The following is a 21844-nucleotide window of genomic DNA, read 5'->3' as shown; positions in this document are numbered from 1 at the left end:
CTTTCGTTCTGTAAAAATGGGGCAGTAATACATTTTATTTTGCGGTCACTGTTACAAATTACACCAAAGTTATTCCAAGTTTAGGACTTCAACATTAATACCGTGCTGAAACAAAGCAAGAGGCAAAAATCAGCTGCTCACACCCAGGTGCAGACAGCATTTATCTTTTATTATGATGACACGATTCTTGAAAATGCAACAAATACCATTTCAGGGTCATCATCCCTCAGGAAAGAGACATTCTAGTCCAGAATCTCTTTAATCTCATCCTCTGTCCACGGGATACAGCTTTCTGCTCCTCAAAATTCAGTGCTTCGAGGTCAGAGTCAGTGTAGAGGATACTCTGAAGATCTGGGGGAGCATGTTGCTCAGTTGGTAAAACATTTCCTCGGAAATTGTCTGGGGAAAAAAAAAACCCACACCAGTAAGCTTTGGCTTTTGGAAGAATTAAGTCTCTCTCAACCTCGTTTCTTGATATTTCAGAGAATTGCTGCTTTTCAGAAGACCACACAGATAATTTTCAAACTGTGTGTTATAATCCTACTTAATTAAATTAAAAGGAAAAGACTGACCTAAACCCACTGTATTTATGTGACATATCCATTTCCAGTAGATTTCTTGTTCCAATAATTATTTCTACCTAACAAAAGTAGGATAGTGCTGCTTGTTATCTACAGGACTCCTGCCCTCTGAATTCCAGCATTAAATTAAACTTCAGTATTTATTCTTGGCTTCCTCCTTGCTCAGCAGCTTCCTACTTTGTCAAGAAATACATGTTATTTCTTTCCTAACATAACTCTGATTTTATGTCCGGCACTGCCTTTTATCTTTGGAAAACTTCCTGTTTCTGAAGATCAGCTACAACTCCAAATTAAACCATTGTAGAACCTTAATTACAAGTAACTTCAAATACCCGGAGTAATTCAGGTTTTTGTGGAAGCATGACTGAAGTGACTGCATTGCAGCTTTCCAAGTTGTTAGATGTTATGACTAATAAACACCTGAAGTTCTGTAATGCAAGGTTAGCCCATCTCCTCAGGGTAACAGCAAAAAAAAGTCTCTTTTTCAAAAATGATGCACATTTGGAAAGCTGAACTTCCCAGTTTGAAATTTTAGCATCCTCAGAAGATACTACTGGATATTCAAAAATATAAACCTTAATCCTGTTTTACAGGCAAGGAACCAAAACCACACTGATTAATTTAAGCTCACCCCAAAAGAGCAGGGAATAGCAAACACATCAAAACTAGATCTGCTGACATGTAACTTCTTTTTCCAACAGTCTCCTAGGTTGGATGTGAATTTGGTTTAACCCACCTGTGGTACCAGGAATTGTACAGTCCGAGAAATTCCTCCATCCCACGAGGCCATTTCCATCATGAAACCTAAAATAACAGCATTTCTTATATATCCATGCAATATTTCCTGTTAATCACACCAGCATCAATCAGTGAGGGAGTTTTCACATAAAAGTAGGGATGGATGACATATCCATCAGGAATTACTAAAGGTCACCATAGGAAGAGGTCCCTCAAGTAGGTGGTAGAAGGAACACTACTAACATTTTAAATTGAATGACTGGTTCAAGTATTTAAGTGCAGCACACAAAAATGCAGAAAGTAATAACACCACTTGGAAAGACAGAAAACCATGCTGAGTCATGAGGACTTTGCATCAAGGAGATGAATTAGTATATAAATTAGTCTTGGAAAAATGCAGAGAATTCCATTGTTTGAGGCAACCAAAATACAAAGGGCACTGGAAATTACAGAATCATAGAATCATAGAATAGTTTGGGTTGGAAGGCACCTGAAAGATCATCCAGTTCCAACCCCCTGCCATGGGCAGGGACACCTTCCACTAGCCCAGGTTGCTCAGAGCCCCATCCAACCTGGCCTTCAACACTTCCAAGAATGGGGCAGCCACAGTTTTTCTGGGCAACCTGTGCCAGGGCCTCCCCACCCTCCCAGGGAAGAATTCCTTCCTAATATCCAATCCAAACCTGCTCTCTGTCAGTTTGAAGCCATTCCCCCTTCTCCTGTCACTCCAGGCCCTTGGAAATAGTCTCTCTCCATCTACCTTGTGGGTTCCCTTCAGGTCCTGGAAGGCCACCATTAGGTCACCCCAAAGCTTCTCTTCTCCAGGCTGAACAATCCCAAACTCTCTCAGCCTTTCCTCACAGCAGAGCTGCTCCATCCCTCTGATCATCTTGGTGTCCCTCCTCTGGCCTTGCTCTGACAGCTCCATGTCCTTGCTGTGCTGTGCCCCCAGAGCTGGAGGCAGCACTGCAGGGGGGTCTCCCCAGAGCAGAGGGGCAGAATCCCCCCCTTCACCTGTAACAGTAGCTCTTGCCCCCCTTCAGAAACTTCTCAAAGCATTACTGTGCACTTTTTCTTCTCTGTGTTTAAGTTGTAAAGATCCTTCTGAAACATTTTTCATCTCAGTACTCTAAGTGTCTGAGAGCATTTCCTGGTATGACAGTTAATAGTTTCAAAGGAAAAAATATAAGCGTGTTTAACAAATGATAAACTTTGAAAAACACTTTTTAAATTTTTTTGTAAAATACACAGCCTGAGCTGAGAGGGGATGTCACCAAATGCAACACAAACCAAAACCCAACCAAAGCATTCACTGACATACCTTTGACACACTTGAACACGAGCTCCGCCCTCTTCAAGCACCATGGAATGGTCATTTCCTAAAAATGAATGAAAGAAAAGCCTCAGTGCACAATGGATCTAACCAACAAGAGTGGCAGGGTAATTATTAAAAGTAATATATTTTTGTTGCAGAACCTCATTTTTCCTGCAGCATTACAGACTGAGTTTTCCAGAGTGTTCTGGGCAGGTGGTATATACCTTACAGGAGATCAGAAAAGCACTGCCACTGCTTATTGGCAGGAGACTCCCATGTCAGAACGCTTTTATACAGGAAAATGCAGGAAAATGTCCAATATCCAACTGATAAATGTCAGGTTCATGCTTCAGCTAGTCAAAACCAGGCTCCTGACCACATCTTAACAGCATAATGACTTCTATCTGTTCTTGATGATTTTGGTGAAGGTTACTTGGCACACCCACAGCCTTCAGCAAAACCTTCTGTCTAATACTGGAACTAGAAGAAGCCCTTCTCTAAAATTGCATTTATGTTAACGGTAAAAACAAACAAAATTCATCTTCATCTGATGAAGGAGTTTCAGATATAACAGAGAGCAAATCCTTACCAAAAGTTCAATAGCAAAACGTGGCATGCAAACCACATGTGTTTAAGATATGGCTACAAGTATTGGACTAAATAATTTAAGTTAACAGTTTAAATAATCTCGTACATTAAACATTCTTTGGTTGAATATTCCTAGTCAGAGACAGAATGACTCACTGCAAACACTTCTCAGAAAGAAAACAGTCTCTATTTGTTCAGATGTACTCTCAAGATGAAGATGAGCACTTCCTAGTCTGAATACAGGAATAGAGACGTGGAAACCAATTTATCTTCCCAGGTACCTTTTCAAATGTAAGCTTTACATCATTTTCTATTCACAAAAAAAAAAAAAAAAAGCCAGCCTTTATTTTGCAATGTCAAACACTGCAATCTGCCATTATCAAAGAGCTTAATTTCAGGATTAAAGAAAGTTACTTGAGAGGGAAGGTTATCTAAGAATGATAACTGACAACACTGAAGCAATAAACTGAATGTGTGGCCAAAATTCCTACTTAGGTGGGAGTATCCCTTGCCCTCCCCAAAATACACAACACGTTTAAAACAGTGTAAGTTAGAAATGTCTTTTCAGAAAACGTTCATTATGTAAATCACTGCATCAATAGATGCTGCTTTTAGGGTATTCAACACATTAATCAGAACAATGCTGAACAAGTATTGGTTTGGAGTTTTTTAATTTCTAAGCTTTCTAGAAGAAACACTTGATCTTTATTACAACTTATCTGCCCACATGTGCTTTCTGTCACAATAATTTAGGTGTTTATTGTTGGCTCTGATCTCTGTTTTGGCTTGGGTAAAAAAACAAGTGACTAAGAAGAAAAGTTCTCTCTTGGGACTACCTTGTGCAATTACTGATGGGAACTAAGCCTTAAAAGGATTGATTGAAACAGCAGGATATGACACTATTCCTTGGACTGTTTTAGAGGAACACAGATGTTAAATTTTGTGGGCACTCAGGGAAATAACAGGTTGAATCCAGAATGTCACTCCATGAAAGCCACAGGAACTCAAAATGATGTCGCAGTGATTCATTTCTAATCCATCTTTAACAACGTAAGTTCTCATGAATTGGCCATATTATCAGGATTTTTCTCTGTGTGCAGACTAAGTAACAGTTGTGAAAACGATGATCATTTAAGTACCAATTCAAGATACAGTGCAGAATACAGGAAGTAAAATCATGCTGAAGAAGATTGTGAATAGGGTTGGTGCAAGAACAGAGCCAGGCCTGGGCCCGAGTGCTCAGGGCTGGGCCGCGTTGAGCGCACGCGTCCCGGGAGGAGAAGTGTGGGGAACAGAATAAAGGTCTCTGTGTAACCTTTGTTGATCTCACCAAGGCTTTCGATACTGTGAGCAGAAAAGGTCTATGGCAGATTTTGGAAGGTCTAGGATGTCCCCCCAAGTTCCTTAAAATGATCATCTCACTCCATGAGGATCAGCACGGCCAAGTCAGAAACAGCGACACACTTTCTGAGCCCTTTCTAATAACCAGTGGTGTGAAACAAGGCTGTGTTCTTGCACCAACCCAATTCACAATCTTTTCCAGCAGGATGCTCCAAAGGGCCATAGCAGACCTCGAGGATCAGGACGGGATCTACATTCGATATCGTACTGATGGAAGCCTTTTCAGCCTAAGGCGACTGAAGGCTCACACCAAGACTTTAAATCATCTTCTCCAGGAGCTGCTTTATGCTGATGACACCGCCCTTGTTGCACACACAGAAGCAGCTCTGCAGCCTTTAACATCCTGCTTTGCAGACACTGCTGAGGTTTTTGGGCTGGAAGTCAGCCTAAAGAACACAGAAGTCTTCTATCAACCTGCACCTCAGGAAGTTCCCCATCATCCCCATATCACCATTGGCGAATCAGTGCTCAAATCAGTCCAGCAGTTTAATTACCCAGGCAGCCTCATCTCCTCGAATGGTAAGATTGACGGAGAGATAGACAACAGGTTAGCAAAGGCATATAGTGCTTTTGGAAAACTTCATGAAAGAGTTTGGCAAAATAAACACTTGAAGAAAAGTACCAAGATCAGTGTTTACAGAGCCATAGTGTTGTCTACTCTTTTGTATGGATCTGAATCCTGGGTCATCTACCGCCACCACCTGCGTCTCCCAGAACCCTTCCATCAACACTGTCTCCATACAATCCTAAACATCCACTGGTCAGATTATGTGACCAATACATTTGTTCTAGAACAAGCAGCAGTCACAAGTATTGAGGCCATGTTACTGAGAACACAGCTGTGCTGGGCAGGGTACATCTAAAGGATGAAGGACCAACCACCACCTCCCTAAGATCTTGCCTTTGGTGAACTTGCCACCGGCTGCCGCAAGAGAGGAGCCCCGAAGAGAAGATACAAGGACTCCCTGAAACAACATCTCAGCCTTGGTCACATTGATCATCATAACTGGTCTACTCTGGTCTTCAATCAGGAGGCCTGGAGACACACCATCTATAACGTCGCTGCTTCTTTTGAGAAAGCACACAGGATCACTCTTGAGGAGAAAAGACAACGCAGAAAGAACCGTGTCTTGCAGAATTTACCACCTAAGGAGTCTTTCTGCTGTGCCTTTTGCAATCGGATGTGTCTATCTCATATTGGCCTTTTTAGCCACCAGCGTGCTTGTAACAAATGTGGATAGAGCCTTTTCCAAATCTTTGTTGATGAAGCCCAGCCATAATAACAGTGATCAGAGAGAAACAGTGTCCATCTCTGGAAGTGTTCAAGGGCAGGTTGGATGGGGCCCTGAGCAACCTTGTCTAGAGGAAGGTGTCTCTGTCCACAGCAGGAAGCTGGAACTGGATGATCTTGAAGGTCCCTTCCAACCCAGGCCATTCTGTGATTCTGCGATCACTTCTCTGAGGTTACAACCTTCCAACCATAAAAGAAAGCAGAGAGAACACTCCTAATGAATGCCTGTCAGGGTGAAACATCTCTGCAGCTGGGCTCCTGGTTAACCACTTTACAAAAATGTTTTTATGTAGGTGGTAAACGCAGATTCAGAACTGGGGCCGCTAAAGGCACAGAGTTCAGGTTGAGCTTTCAGAAACCTGTCATTATTCACTTCTCCTTCACCAAGAAGTCACATATTTGCATGTTTCAAATGAGGTCAGCCAGCTGCAAAGCACTGTAATAAACAATGCTGCCAATGCAAGTCACACAGGGTAGTTTTGCCTAAACATACACTTATCATATAGGTCACTTTCTGCTTATTCTGCAAAGACTTACAACTTCATATAAAACATAAATTGTTTTATCAGGACCTTTAAAGAATCCTGCACTAGACAAGAAGATTAATCTTCAGTTTCACACATTCTCAAGACATGATGAACACTTGGTCTTCTGCTTTATTTGTATATTAAAATACAGATATGCAAATGAAAGCTAAAACTAACAAAGTTTAAATAAAACAAAAGAAGAGAAGAAGAATATAATCAGATGGCAACTTGGCTAAGAAAAAGGTAAATTAATTTGTGAAACACAGCAACTGGGTCCCATGAGTGACCCACACTCCTACCCTGCATGTTGATTACTTGCATTTGTGCCCAAAACAAAGGACTTGATACAAATTTCAGAACTAATTCCATCTGTTCCTAAAAGTCTGCTTTTCTGTATGCTAGTATATCCTTTAGAAGCTTCACTTTCCAACATTTTTACCTTTTGCATTGCTTGCTTTTTCATAATTGACCCTGATCCTGCAAAAGGGGGGCCACTTCTACACTGTGCTCCAGTCAAATTCTGTTACAAAACCAGTCACTGTTTAAGGGAATCCTCTCATGAGCCTTTACCTTGCTGTGACTCAGGTACTTCCCAAGAGGTGAAGGCAATATTGAAATTACAAGTGAAAAATCAAAGGATTATTTAAAAAAAACCTACAACCGACTATAATTACCATTGATACCCTGGCATGGATGGCAAAATTATCTTTTTTTTCCTCATTTCTTTAGGTTTATAGACATTCCACCTCTTAAGGATATGGCTGTGCTGCCTGTCCATCACTTCTCTCCCTGCCTTTCCACCCCCTTTTCTTCTCTGCTGGCGTCTTCTGAGCCAGGTGTGACAGAGAAAAGAGGTTGCCAACAGTTTTAAATTACTGTGCACTGTGAAAACTTACTGACTGAGAGGTAAGCTCCACATCAGAATCCCACTAAAGAAAATAAGACAGAACTCAGCCTAGTAGGTAAGAACACAAAGAGCCTCGGCAATATACTGCCTCTTGCCCAGCTGGTATCTGGGAGGACTTAGAGGAAAAAGGGACAAAATTTAAGGATGATATTGATTAGACAGTGAAGAAGGAGGGAGTTAAAAGTAAAGGTGAAATTTGGTTGCTGTTGTGCAGGGCTGAGGTGCTACAGAGTGGTGTTTAGGAATACAGAACTCTAAGCTGAGCTTTGCTAGATCTGCAGCTCCTAAAACTTAGTTTTCAGGTTTTATAGCTAATGATAGTGAAAACTGGGGATCTGGTATCACTGCTGCATCAGCAAGTCTGAAGGTACAGTTCCTAAGCAAGAGCTGTTGCCACAAGACTCCACCTTTCATTAATACTCGTACAACTGTGCGACGAGCTGGATCCAGGAAGTGAAGTGTCCAAAATGAGGGGTGGGAATAACAACTCCAAGTGATATAGCTGGCTGAAATGTTTTTAATTGGTTCAGTTCCTTTCCTTGGGTCACCACACAGATCCAAGTGCCAGGACAATGGCATGTGACTGAGATAGACCATCCCCATTTGGCTTAAACCAGCGCGAAACTCGCCCTTTGCAAAAATCACTTCGGTCGCACCCAAGGATATAAAACCAAACCAAACCTTTCCACTGACTTACTTCTGACATTTCATGCACCAGCAGGAGAGGAATGCTGATGGTGGTGATGTCATGTGTGCAGCAGACTTTGAGGATGTTCCTGAGCCCCATGATTGCAGGATCCCGAGCAGTCACATTAACAGACCTCACGTTGTCATCCACGCACAGGTGAAAAGCAACATGGATTTCAGACAGATTGGAATGGCGTGTGATGTAGAATTCTCCTGCAGAATAACATAAACCAAGATCTCATGGTGGTGATCTGCATGAAATCCCCTTGTTAGGCAGTGTAAGGACGGGGTCATTCAAGATAAAAGTCAAATAGAAATATACAGCAGAGATGGGAACAAGGAGATTAAAAAAAAGAGGTTAGGAACCGAGTGATCTCTTGGAATATCACTGTTTTACATTCATCCTACACTCATTTTCCTGCTTTGATGGGTTCCACTGGCATCATGGACATGTGGTGTAATAACACAACAGTGCCAGCACAGGCGGATATGATCTATATATAGTACGAAGCAGCAAAACAAACACAGAGGAGGTGTAATACTCAAAATACACAATGCAAGCACTGAATTGCAGACAGATGTGGGAGGAGGAAATACCAAAAATGGATGGGTTCAAATAAAGGATGTGGAAACAGATAGTGGGTTACGTAACAACTGAGATATGGCACTGGAAGACAAAGGTATCGGTGATCATTAGAATTTAAAATAATTCGTAACAATGAGAAGATGAGTTGCAGAGTTGTTTGCAAACAACCAATGTATTCATCTTCAAGCTCCACAGCAGCTTTCATTACTAAACATCAGGATTTAGATACTTTCTCTGAGGTGAATGGATTTCTCCATTCCCAAGTTAAAAAAACACATCCTAAAGTGCTTTTCTGCATCGCAACAGTGATGTACACCCAGTTATTTTAAAAAATAAAATTAGCTGCTGGCATTTCAGTTTCATCTTTTCCCCAAGACGCTCAGAGATCTTTTTTTTTTTTCACCCTCAAATTCTGAAAAGAAATTTTAGGCAAAGAGAAGTGATTTGCCCCAAGTCATATGATGCAATGGCAAAGCTGGGAATAGAAACCAGATGTCCTGACACCCAGTTCTCTGCCTTAGCCACAAGAACATCCTTCTCCTCTGATTGAGGTCAACTTGGGTTTAGTTTATAATTTATGTTCTGACTTTAGAGCTAAAAATGTGCATGTACAGAACACAACTTGCTTCAAGAAGTGGGGGGTCACTGCGACACAACTCACCCGGCAAAATATTGGACTGGTTTCGTTCAATATTCTTTAATTTATCTTCATTTCCACTCATTTTGTTTTCTGTACATAAACACACAGCAGAAACATTAAACAGGTCCTCTATTAATCACATTTTAGCACGAAAGTTTGATGTACTAAGATGATATTTGGCTTGAACTTTTACCACAAAAGTCCACCAAAAGAAGGAGGATGGACAGAAGTGTTTTTGCTGCCTTCAAGACACACCGAACTGAATCCTACCTCAAATTATCGACTTCCTCATCATATTCTATGATATCTCTTCATTTGGAAAAAAACAAAACACAGTTCCTCATACATGATACTGAACTTTCCAAATTGCCCCCACAACTACATAGCACCTATTACACTTTAAATGATGTAACAAATTTAACAAATAAAAACAGCTTTCACTATTTCCCTCAAGACCACAGCAATATTTCCAAGAATAATGCAATATTCCCAAGAAAACCTGGTTTTCTATGTACTCCTGTGAATTTTTTTCACATTCCTGACATATTTAAATCACACAGGTAGCTCTTTGCAAGAAAAAACAAAGTTTTGGGATGTACAAACACCACGTGGTCAGAACATTTCATAGCCATTTGTAAATACAACTGCAAAGGAAACCATTCACAAAGATCTGGTCAGCACTAAAAGGTACACACATTTAGTCAATTTATTATTCAATTTTTAGCATTCACTTTAAAGGAAGGGGAAAAAGTCATAACTCCTCTCCTGCTATTTTTAAAGATTTAAATTTAAACAGAAATAAAATGTAACCACAGATAAAGTCTGTGTTGCTACAGGCAGTTTAAACTGCAGAGGAAAGCAGGATGGCCTGATACACTTCCCATGCTGTTAAAATGTGACCAGAACCTAAGGACTTATATGTTGGGTTTTAGTAAAATTATATCTGTTATGGCAGCAAAGAGAGACTTTTATGAAAAGAGAATTTCGTGCAGAAGTCTCAGGGTTTATTGCTAAACCCAAACATCCCGATTTTATAGCTGAGGTAACTGCAGAAGAGTGGAATCAACTAGCCCCTGCCCACAAACATCCAGTTGCCCACTGTTCTATTCCAAGGAAAGTAATTTTGGTTGTCACTAACCATGGTGCCTTTTCGACTTACTGCTGCGCTGTGCTCGGGCCTTAAGTACAACTTTCTGGACAATTTCAAGCTGTTCTTGAATTCCAGGAAAGTGGAAATCCGTGCATTCTTGGCAAACAGTTGCAAAATCTAGGAAAAAAATAAGATTATGATCCGCGTCATCGGGTTGTGCTCAGTACCATTACATAATTCTACTCCACTGTTCAAGTAAGGGTACAAAGCTACAAAGTCAACCCCCTCAAAAGCAGACTTGCATGTTTTTGCAATTGCTGCACCCCCTTTCAATTTCTAAAAAAAATTCGGAGAGGAACAAAATATTTTTTGAAATAAATTAAATGCTCGGGGGGAAAAAAACCAAAACAAAACCAAAGGACCAAACCAAACCAAACCAACTTTGAGTGTTGCTGCTCTTTAAACAAAACCAGCCAGAGCAAAAAAAAAAAAAAACAAAAAACCAAAAAAACCCCCAAAATAACAGCAATAATATGAGCATTAAATGTAATTGTGCTTTAAAAATGATGCCTTGTTACTAACAGTCTTTCAATCCGTGATACTTTGTTAAAACATATATAATAGATGCTTCCTACAGTAACAATAACATTCCAGTTTGTTTTGAAAAATGAGAGCTATTAATGAAATTCTTAAACAGTGCATCTGGAAAACTGGAATTACAGTTCTTTCCTTTCAGTTCTCAAAACACAGATCTTGAAAGCTAAAGAAAAGTGTCATCAGCTAAATAGAGCTGTGAGTTCCTTTTCCTGATAAAGAAGGTATTACATCAGATTTGGAAATATTATACTGATAATTAGGATCACAATGTGACTGGTATTCTAAACTCCTTATGCCAATGTCCAGTTGTCTTGCCAAGGAAGTCAATAGGAGCCAAAACAAGTCTTCAGCAAAGAGTTTCATCTTTTTACATGAAATCTCCATCACAAAAACTAAGCACTTCCTACTTACTTCCCATTTTGGAGTACCTGTTCTAATCCTCCTTTAATTTCTTAATGTGCTCTGCCTGTCTGGAGAGCACCATATATTCCTATGAACAGGCAGTGACAAGAACAGGCAGAGTAGACAGAAAAATCTTAATGTATCTTATCTTTTTGCATGACATCTCCATCTTAAAAACTATTTTCAAAAGGCTTTATTAAATTCTGGTGTCTAAAACCAAGGGAGAAAAAAAGCTGATACTCCAAAAGAGTGTGTTTTCTGTGTGCATCAAAGTAAAATAAGGCTAGAAGACATCAGCTGAAAGCAAATAAATTGTACTTAACTTTAATTTTAATTCATAATTTGTCTGGGTGCACTACAACTACTCCAAGCATGAGCCACAGTAGCCTTAAAAAGCTCTAATAAAACACTTGAGGTAGGCAAGGCATAAAGTATATAAAGAAACCATTCTCAGAGGTTTGAGAGAGTCCCTTCAGAAGCCAAAGAAATCCAAACTTATTGAGGATTATATTTTACAGGTTGTGATATGGTCCATATTTTCCTCCTTTACTGTGGCTGCAGGATCTCCTTGGTGGCTGGGAAACGCAATTTTGTTTTTAAAGTTATTACCTAAATGTCTGTCTTATCACCTAAAATTTAGCATAAAAACAGATCTTCTGCTTTTGTTATTCATTTAAATATTTAAGCAGTTGAAAAAGTAACTGCAAGTAAGTATGAAATAATACTGTTAAAATTAAACAGCTTGGGAACCATAAACAGCACAAATGCAACTGCAATTTTTACTGGTACAAGCCTGATTCCACACTGTTTCCAGGGAATATCAACCTCCAAAGTATATTTTTTTATGGCATGCTGGAATAATGACAAGTAGTAGTGGTTCCAGTCATAAAAAAGACATTCCAAGTGCGAATATTTTGGAATTGAACTTCCAGACCAAGGTGGGAAGGTCAGCAATGTGATTCACAGAAAGTCCTGGTGACCAAAATCAGAACAGGAACAAACACACCTTCAGTTGGTTAACCTTGATAGAAAACACCTTCATCATAGTGTCCAGTTCCTCAAAAGACTTCAATCAATGCTACTAATCAAGCTTTCCAGGAATAGACCTGGAAGTAATATTCCTGTTGTTCATTTTTAATGGAATTCGTGCTATCAAAAGCATTTTTATACATTTACTTATCACTTTAGCATACTCCCTTTTCATTTTTGCAAACAGGTTTCAGCATGCTAATCTGATATTAGAGAGTGAGAAGCCCCTATAAAAAGTCAAAGGCAGCAAAATCAACATCGAAATGTCCTCTCCAGCATGTTCCTCACTCAAACACAAAACCTAGGCAAGAGATGAGAGGGGTAACAGCACAACACTGTCCTCCACCTTTACCCGTGTCTCTTTTTGCATTTGTTACCCTTTTGCAAGGCCATATCCAAAACACTAAGGTCTCCACTGAAGTTAAATTTTACATTAGGGTCTCCACTAAATTTTAATATTACAAGGACTGGTTTTTTTGTGGGAGAAGACAGCAAGAATTTAAATGACACGCCCCCGGGAAATCTCACCTCTTTTGATCCCACTGTATGAACTGATCCTGTTGTCCACCAGCAAAACCATGCCACAAAGAGAAGTTGAATAGAGAGACATTGCAGTTTGAAGCCTGTGAAGCTTCACTCCGCTTCGATGGTTGCGCTTGTGTTTGCAGAAATCCAACATATCAGCTCTCAGCAACCTCAAGTTGTGCATGGTCTTCAACTGAGCTCCTGCCCAGAACACACACAGCTCAACACACACAGTACAAGACAAAACTCAGGATTGTGATTAAAATGCAAGAGATCAAAGCGCTCCCCTAAGTTTTGTTGAAAAAGATCTGTGAGGGAGTTATAAACCAACACCACTCAAAAGAAGTTCTTAACCCTGTATTCAGTTTCACAGACGTATCAGCAGTTTGCAAAGGGTATTTTCAAAGTAAAGTATTTTCACATGCTGTCACAAAGCAAGGCTTGTTCACTCCTGAAATGAGCTTTGTTCCCTATTACAGAATCATTTAGGTTGGAAAAGACCTCCGAGACCATCAAGTCCTTTGACCAATCACCACCTTGTCAACTAGGCCAGAGTGCCACATCCAGTCTTTCCTTTAACATCTCCAAACTGGGGACTTCCCACCTCCCTGGGCAGCCCATTCCAGTGCTTGACCACCCTTTCCATGAAGAAATTCTTCCTGAGGAATATTGTAAGGTTATGGATTCAATTACTTGTGTGTGGTGGTGTATCCTCTCCCCCCTTCCTTAGAACCACTCTACAGCCTCAGGAATTCCCGGCGGGCCTTGGTGTTTGTGTAATGAGTGTAAAGGTGAGGCATCCCTTGACCATCCTAGGAAGTCTTGCTAAAGTGGGAGCTGCATGGAGGTGAAGGACAAGAGCAGGGATCATCAGTCATCCCCTGACGGCCTTGAAACATTCTCTACCTGAACCATGGCCTGAGGGGAACGGTACCATTGCTGCTGGAGTTTTGGAAACAATTCCCAGTTGGTTTGGAAACTCCAGTAATTACCAACCTGAGGATGAAAATTTTACAGATGACTAAAGCCAATCATCTTATGACTGCTATGGACAGCGGTCCTAAAGGATGTCTTTGAGCTCTCCTGGACCCCAGCAGGATGCACTGGCATCTTCCTCTTACAGAGAAGCTTCTCAGAGCTGGCAACCTCTGAGGTTTGAGACACTTGGAGGATTGTCACTGCCTATCTCTGCCTAAATCACTTTAGATTGATTACAATCCAATTTTCCTTTGTGTGCTTTATCTCTATAGTAAGCAACAGAGTGAACCTTGCCTTTGAACCTTTTTGCTCCTTTGCAAATTTATATTAAAACTGCTTTGGCTGATGCCTTTGCTGGTGATTTTTTAAGCCACATAACAAGGTCAAAACAACACAAGAAGTCTCTACTGCACAAACAAAAAATGCAAATTTTAAGTACCTACTCTTCTGTTAACTGAGCATAAGAACTGAGTTTGATAACCACGTTTTCTTACCAAGAAAAGTTAAAATATCATTTTTAAACACTACGGGGTTTGACGTTACTGTGCTTTTCTACATGAGTCACTTTGCTAAAGTGGATAAAACCTTACTTCTAGAGATGTCTTCCATGAAGTACATTTCAGATAGCTAGATAATGCTTGACACAGTTTATACCATCCTATTCTTCTCTTACACAAGTAAAGAACAAATACAAAACAAATTGTACATTATATACATTGACAGTTAAATACTGCAAACAATACATGGCTTAGATCCATTATTTATAAGCACCTCTTATGTTTGGTTTTGGGGTCAGTTTACTCCACTTACCTAAGTGAATAGTAAAGCTTTCTTCTAACAACCTTTGTTCTTCATAAATTCTTCCATTTCCTTCCACAGATTCTCTCAGTTGACTGGGCTGAACCTTAATTTCATCACTAAAATAATGAGAAACATACATAATGAGTTTATCCTTAATTTTTTGTTCAAGACCAACAACTCTGTGAAAGCTATCTAAAGTTTTCTCAGCTGGTCTGTAGAAACCAGGACACTAAACCTCCATGAACTCCACTAATCTGGGGCTTTTTTACCTTCCTGGCAGCAGGGAGAGTAGACTCCACTGTTAGATTTACATGATTTGGCTTATTTGTAAAGCATTCCAAGACTGAGAAATAAAAATAAGTTTTATAACAAAATAAGAATGCAGGAATAAAAGGAAAAAAAAAATCTTCTCAGCCTATTTATAATAGCAAAAAACTTATTTATGAAGTTATCAGATAAAGCATTTCTTTTTTCTCCCCACACAAAACTGGAGGTTAAAAAAAGCCTTATCAAATGTTCCACAGTGTTCAACCTACAAGGAAATTTTTCAGATATCAGTTCCAATTTTTTCCCTAAGTTCAGCTGTCTGTTAGGGATGCAATAAGTGCTGTTGATGCTGCGTGAAATAACATGAACATCTCTACAATTTGAGTCTGCATCAATGAAATGTTTCTCTCTGTTTTCAAAGTGCCTCATCTCTAAAGGTGTTTTATAAACTTACAAAGGTGTTTTATAAACATTGCAAATGCCTAGTGATGAGACAGGACTGAAATATACCACTGATAAATACATATACACACATACAAGCAATATAATAATGCATAAATATGTGCATATCTCTCTCTTTTATGTCTATACATGTGTAACACACACACATCTCTCTCTCTCTTTAACCTTCTAGTTGATCTCTTACAGACTTCCTTTGCATTATTTTCAAATGCATTAAGGACCTACAGTTTTTAAGACTGAACACAAGCAGAGAGATCCCCCTTTCTGCCACTGCATGAGGGTGCAATGATTAAAACACCATCACTTCACATCTACAATAAACACCCAAGATTATGAAGCTGAGACATCCTCACTGTCTCTCTGGAATTCCAGCATTCCAGTTCTAGCTTTCAGCTCCAAGCAACTTCACTCTGGTCTTATTTTACAGCAGTAAAATAAGAAGGCCAGAACCTGGAAAGAGGTTCACACTGTCAAGGACGAACAGCCTTTGCAATTTCATTATCTTTAGAGCCTCATGGAAATAAATCAACAGAGTCAACATGAAAATTCTGTGGAAAAATATTTGAGGATTGGGCTTAGAGCCTGCACAGTCTGCAGGGATTGGAATCGCTGGATTAGAATGTGGCCAAACTGCTTGTGAGCTGTGAAGTCCTAGGACATTCTGGGACTAACCTCAGAACTGCACAAGAACTTCCAAAACATGAATTCACAGACAAAAAAAAAATATCCTGAGGGAAGTAGTGAGAAAGCTAAACATACAGCACGATCTTCCAACATCTTTGCCCTCCTCTCTCTCTTCCCTCATGCTCTATATGTTCAGTTTCCTTATCCCAAAAGGAAACACTTATGGGAAAGTGAAGTGTTTCATGCATTGCAATCCATCCTGTCTCCTCTTATCCCTGGTAGCCACTTTGTTCAAAGGTGGTGTTTCCCATAAATTCCTTACTGAGTCCACCATCAGACTGGCTCTTCTACCAACATGAGGGATAAGAAAGCATCAGGTTTTACTCCTCCTGTTTTCCTGTTAGTAGCAAAGGTGGTGGTTACTAGTGATAAAGACTAAGTATCCCCACCACCACTTACAAATTCTAATTTCCCTGCTATTTTCTCAAACAGAAAGCTTTTCAATCCACTCTCTCCATAAATGTTCACACTAAAAAATGCCATTTTTTTAGCTGCCCAGTGATGTACACATCAAGTGGCTTATTAATTCCAAAAGTGTGATATTGTTACCATTATAACTATTATTATGGTATTGAGTCACCATTATTCTGCAGAACATCCTTAACTGATAACAAAAAACCTTGTGAAACAGTGTTAAAGACAGACATAGGAAATAAAGGCAAAATAGGAGAAAATTCCATTCAGCTAAAGTTGTATATCAGTGCAGTAGAACACTTTCTGATACTGAAAGGTTATAGCATTACATAATGAAGAAACTCCTAATAATACAGACATTTAATTATGGTGGTTTATTTGCCTTTGATTTGCTTTGATTACCCTATTTCAATGTTTATACAGATATTATAACGACCCTAATAGGATTATATTATTCTATTTAAAAGATTACATAAATGCAAGTCCTTTGAACTATTACAGGTGGAAGTAAGGATCACAGAGGAATTAAATACCCGATTGAGCTGTTGTTGGGATTCTTTAGGTCCTGATGAAGCTTTATCACCCATTCCTGATATTCCTGTTTCTGGATAGCAGTAGTCTGTTTTAATTCATTAGCCCACTTGTTCTCCAAATCCTGACAAGACAACAGTGATAGTTTGAGTGGTTTGGGTTTTCTTTTTAAGACATTTATGTGTATGATGTGTTTTAGTTGACTGGACCTCAGTTTACCTGCTGGGATTCAAAATGCTGAGCTGCTAAGGAATTCACATCCTGGTCAGTCAGTGATTTCCCAAGCTCCTGCATCACCTTATCCATTTCTGCTCCTTGTCTGAAAGAGTTGAGAAACACAGACTTCAAAAACCTGGCAGAAGAACACCCTTTGCTGTGATAAGAGTAGAGGTAGTGGTAGAGTGAATAGTTACATCACTCCCAGATTTAGCAATGGATATCCACAAAACAAATTAGAGTTAAGGATCAGGGATTCCAAGTCAGCTCCTGTGTCAACAAAACAACAACCTAGACTCATTTGGGACACTCTCAGCTGCCACCAGAATAGGGAGTTTTCTGGTTATGACAAATAGATCTGATAAATTCCATCAGAGTCAATACACAGCTGCATCACACCTGATCTCTAAAACATTACTGCTCCTTCACATTTGAGAAGAGCCAATAAGCAGCAATAAAGTTTACAAACCCGTTACTGGCAACATTTAAACCCAAATTAGAAATATGTACAATTCAGTCTCAGAGAAACCATATGAACAGATGTGCATTGCATAATGTGAGCTTGAACACTCACAGTTCAAGAGCAGTATTGCCACTCAGAACGCTCAAACACACCTACTCAGAGTATTCTGGCAGGAAAAGAAAAACACTGTCTGTGTTCCCTCTTGTGGACAAAAAAGTCACCTGCAGCTATCCAAACTTATTCCAGAACTTGGGATTCAAATTCAACAGTTTCTGATTTATAGCTGCCTCAAGTCTTTTGCTTATCTTTTCATATTCTTTATATCTTAAGCCCTTTAACACTTTTAAGGTGGTTAGAACAACAGAAATCAAAACTTATATTCTCCTCAGTCATTGAAAATAATAAAAGCTAAGGCCATCAAAGTAATATAAGACAGCTGTCCCTCATGAATCATGGAATCACAGAATGGTGTGGGTTGGAAGAGACCTTAAAGATATCTCTTTCCAATACCCTTGTCATGGGAAGGGACATGTTCCACTAGCCCAGGTTGCTCCAAGCCCTGTCCAATCTGGCCTTGGACACTTCCAGGGATGGGGCAGCCACAGCTTCTCTGGCAACCTGTGCCAGGGCCTCCCCACCCTCCCAGGGAAGAATTTCTTCCTAATATCCAATCTAAACCTCCTCTCTGTCAGTTTGAATCCATTCTCCCTTCTCCTGTCACTAAATGCTCTCGTACTTAGTGTTTACACAAAACAAATACAAGTTGATGCATTGTCCTAAAAGTTTATACACCCAGTGACATGCAATAAGAGAGAAGAAAACATAAAAAACACAAAAAGGAATACCTTTCCCGTAGTTTTTTCAGTTCCACATCCCTTTCACTTATTAATTCCGAGATGCTGACGAAATAATTGTGCTCCAGGTTTAACAGCATTTCAGAAGCTGGAGAATGTATCAGATCATGATAAACATCTGCAAAATCTTCATCCCAGCTGGTTTCTTCAGGTCTGGCATGTTCTAACGTTGTCTAAGAATTTTAAAGAGATTTTAAAGAGATTTTAAAGCACATGGTACCTTTTAGGACATACAAGGATCCCTCACAATGGTGGGGCAAAACCAAGTGGGCACACACACAGCTTTTACCATACGTACGTCATCTCTCCTAATTTAAACTTTCTACTTTAGATTTAAATTTTCTCCTTTCCCATATTCTTTCTTGTTCAAAGCAACTGAAGGCAGAATCACTAAGGTTTGCACTACAGGGAGGACTTAAGAATTTTCACACAACACCAACTTGGAAAGAACAGCAATGTCCACAGTATCTGCAACTGATGAATTTTAGATAAGGACCAAAATACCAGCTATGCAAATAAAAATGCTTTACTATCAAGGATGACTAACCTCTGATGTCACTAAGAATTTGATCAACAACAGTGATTTCAGAAAAGCTACTTTTATTGAACAAAGACTGGCCCAAAAGTGCCAGTTTTGCAAGCTCTTTATGAAATTTTTCCCAACATTTTTCTATATTCCATGAGAAGCAAACTCAATTCCTACAAACTTCTCCCCAAATACTGCAGTTTCTGTCAACTCTTTTTTTGCCTTCACTAGGACCCCTCCAGTTCTTTCCCATTCCACTATTTTGAAGATCACATGCAAAACTGGAATCCTTATTCCAGCTAAATCCTCATCATTCCTAAATAATGTAAGAGTCACATGAACTCAAAAAATGAGCTAAGAGGTTGCACTCCATTGTACACTTTCTCTTTATAGCCTTCATTGCTACTACTGAGATTTAGGAGTACCACTTTAATTTAATTTAAAAACACCACTCTTGCTTTAATTCTAATGCACTATAATCCTTATGCCTATTTTTGTTTGAATATCAACTGGTAAACGAACTAGCCCTTTACTTCCTCATTTTGTATCTTTTGAATCTACTAAATTCAAGAAAACCCTGACACAGAACTTGTAGGATGAGGACTTAATGCTCACTTTCACACAAAAAACTGCACGAATTACTCAGTAAAAGTGAATTTCACTGTAATTTTGCCTCTTCACAACTGTGATTCTGTCTGTACTCACACACTCTCACAAAACAAGTCCTGAATATTAACTTTCCAGCCTTAATCTTACCTCTTTATAAGCTTTAGCCCAAGTATCTGCCAGCTGGTTGATGTCTACTTTTCCTGATTTCACTGCTTCCAGGGCCACTTCAGCTTCTCTATCGTAATCTTTTATAGTTTCCTCTTTTATGAACTTGTTCAGAGATTGCTTCAGGTCTGTACAACAAGAAGAGAATGGTCCATCAACAAAACACACCAATAGAAGTACCAGTAATCATCTAGGAAACATAAATAGTTTTTCTGAAAACCTTTTCCTTGGCCACCTTACTTGTTTGCACTGACAGTGATTTTCTTCGATGTTTTGCTGTTTAAAAAACTTTTTTTAACACTGCTCTACTAAAATACCCTTTTTTTTTTTCCTTAAAGCAAGTTGCAAGACAATTGTGGACAAAGATATGTGATGCTGATTCAAGAAATGGGTTCATACCATTTTCTACAAAGCATGGTAGGTTGTGCAGAACCATCAGACGTCCGTGCAAATGACTGATATTCTCTTGCACGGGGAATTTGAGAGGCACAGTGAGCACAAAATGTTCATTTCCAGCACTGAATGTGTACACATAGTCTCTCTCCCGAGTGTAAGTCTTTCCTTTATTAGGCTTCATCTTCTTGAGGTGATTTCCTGCACTAGAAATGAAAATAACAAGAATTACGTTCTTTTAAAATAAGAAAAACATAGCTTTGTTAATAATTTATAGCTTCTGTCACAAAAACTTAATCCCCCACATTTTCATAGATACTCCCCTCAGTTTTGACTTCCAAACATATACAGCTGGAACTGGGGCATAAATCCATTTCCAAAACACCAAGTGCTAATTTGTATTTCTAAATTATATCACTATATGAATTTGGGCCATTACTCTCAGAAATTACAGCATAAGTCTCCTGACTTAAAGGCATAACCAAGACAGATGGGAATCCTCATAAACACAAAACTAACTGAAACACTCTAACTTCTGCCATGGATGTCTCAAAATCTGAAATCCTTCTCAGTGCACAAAGGTCTTCTTTCCTCCTTTGAGCAGATGGCACAGCTAGGGGGGAGTAGAGCGGATGTTTGCAATAAGTTTTAAGAGTTTATTTTGTCATTCTGTAACCTGTATTAAAAAAAACGAAAATCCAAAAGAAATGTAGGAGAGCTGTCTACAGAATGAAAATACAGGATGGGAGAACATACCTGCGTCGGTAATTTTACCCTCCTCTCGGGCTCCTCTGCTCATTCACATCCCTCTTTTTTGGACATTACCTGCAAAGCCGGACACATTGCTTCGGATGAAACCTCCCCAGTGCTAAAAACCACGGCCCAAGGGGAAGACAAAGAAAGGGGGAAAAAAAAAAAAAAGTAGAATTCATGGGATCAGTTTCTGGCGTTTAGTTGTTTTGTTGTTTGTGGTTTTTTTGCCGGATTTTCCTCTGAACAAACCCACGTGTTGGAAATAGATGAGACAGGTCAGATACATAAACATAAACCCCACGCTAAAGCCAGGCGGTGTCCCCGCCCTCCCAGGAGCTGGATTCAAAGGGAAAACACTGGGAGAAACACAAGCCTGACCAAGGTCTTTCTGCTGTGCCCCGAGGTTTAGTGGGGTACAGGAGGTGGGCGTGACGAGGTGGCGGAGAGGCAGACGGGGGCGAACCCCCTTTCCCAAATCTGCTCCTGAAAAAAAAAAAAAAAAGCAGGAGCAAAGCCGGGCAGCGCGAAGCACGGCCCGCAGTGATGCCCTCCCCGTTCTCCAGCCCCGAGAAGGCTGCGGGATCACCGCCCGGGCCGCGGCCGCCTGCCCGTGTCCCCTCCCGCGGGCTCACCTGCTCCGGGCGGGCGCTTGCCATGACCCGGCCGCCGGGGCGGTGCCGACCCGCCGTGTTCCCGCCTCCCCGGCACCGCAGCTTCGCGTCCGCAGAGGCAGATTCGGCTCTTTTTCCGTGGCGAACGTGCTGAGAAAGCGCCTCTGGAGGGAGGGAGGGAAGGAGGAGGGGAGGAAGGGAAGAAGGGAGGGA

At 40.1% G+C, this 21844-nt stretch overlaps 1 protein-coding gene across 3 annotated transcripts; it reads right to left on the bottom strand.

Annotated features, from left to right (window-relative positions):
- Positions 1-137: 137 nt before the first annotated feature.
- Positions 138-21416, bottom strand: CUNH12orf4 (chromosome unknown C12orf4 homolog). Of its 3 annotated transcripts, XM_018086236.3 has the most exons (15): positions 21399-21416; positions 21024-21092; positions 20274-20473; positions 19857-20002; positions 18566-18747; positions 17261-17360; positions 17044-17165; positions 14693-14799; positions 12908-13105; positions 10400-10528; positions 9283-9351; positions 8046-8248; positions 2641-2698; positions 1318-1385; positions 184-399 (listed from the first exon to the last, which is right to left on the bottom strand). In XM_018086236.3, exons 3-15 carry the CDS (start codon positions 20449-20451, stop codon positions 307-309), a joined length of 1653 nt encoding a protein of 550 aa, XP_017941725.1. In that variant the 5' UTR covers positions 20452-20473; positions 21024-21092; positions 21399-21416; the 3' UTR covers positions 184-306. The 3 variants fall into 3 exon arrangements, with proteins under 3 accessions (XP_008928529.1, XP_017941726.1, XP_017941725.1); XM_008930281.4 differs by lacking the exon at positions 21399-21416 and having other exon boundaries at positions 138-399; positions 21024-21156; XM_018086237.3 differs by lacking the exon at positions 21399-21416 and having other exon boundaries at positions 138-399; positions 10421-10528; positions 21024-21156.
- Between the last annotated feature and the right edge of the window lie 428 nt (positions 21417-21844).

The sequence above is a fragment of the Manacus vitellinus genome, unplaced genomic scaffold (assembly GCF_001715985.3).
Source record: "Manacus vitellinus isolate BGI_N305 unplaced genomic scaffold, ASM171598v3 scaffold_90_pilon, whole genome shotgun sequence".
NCBI lineage: Eukaryota > Metazoa > Chordata > Aves > Passeriformes > Pipridae > Manacus > Manacus vitellinus.
This window is presented reverse-complemented; position numbering and strand designations above follow the sequence as displayed.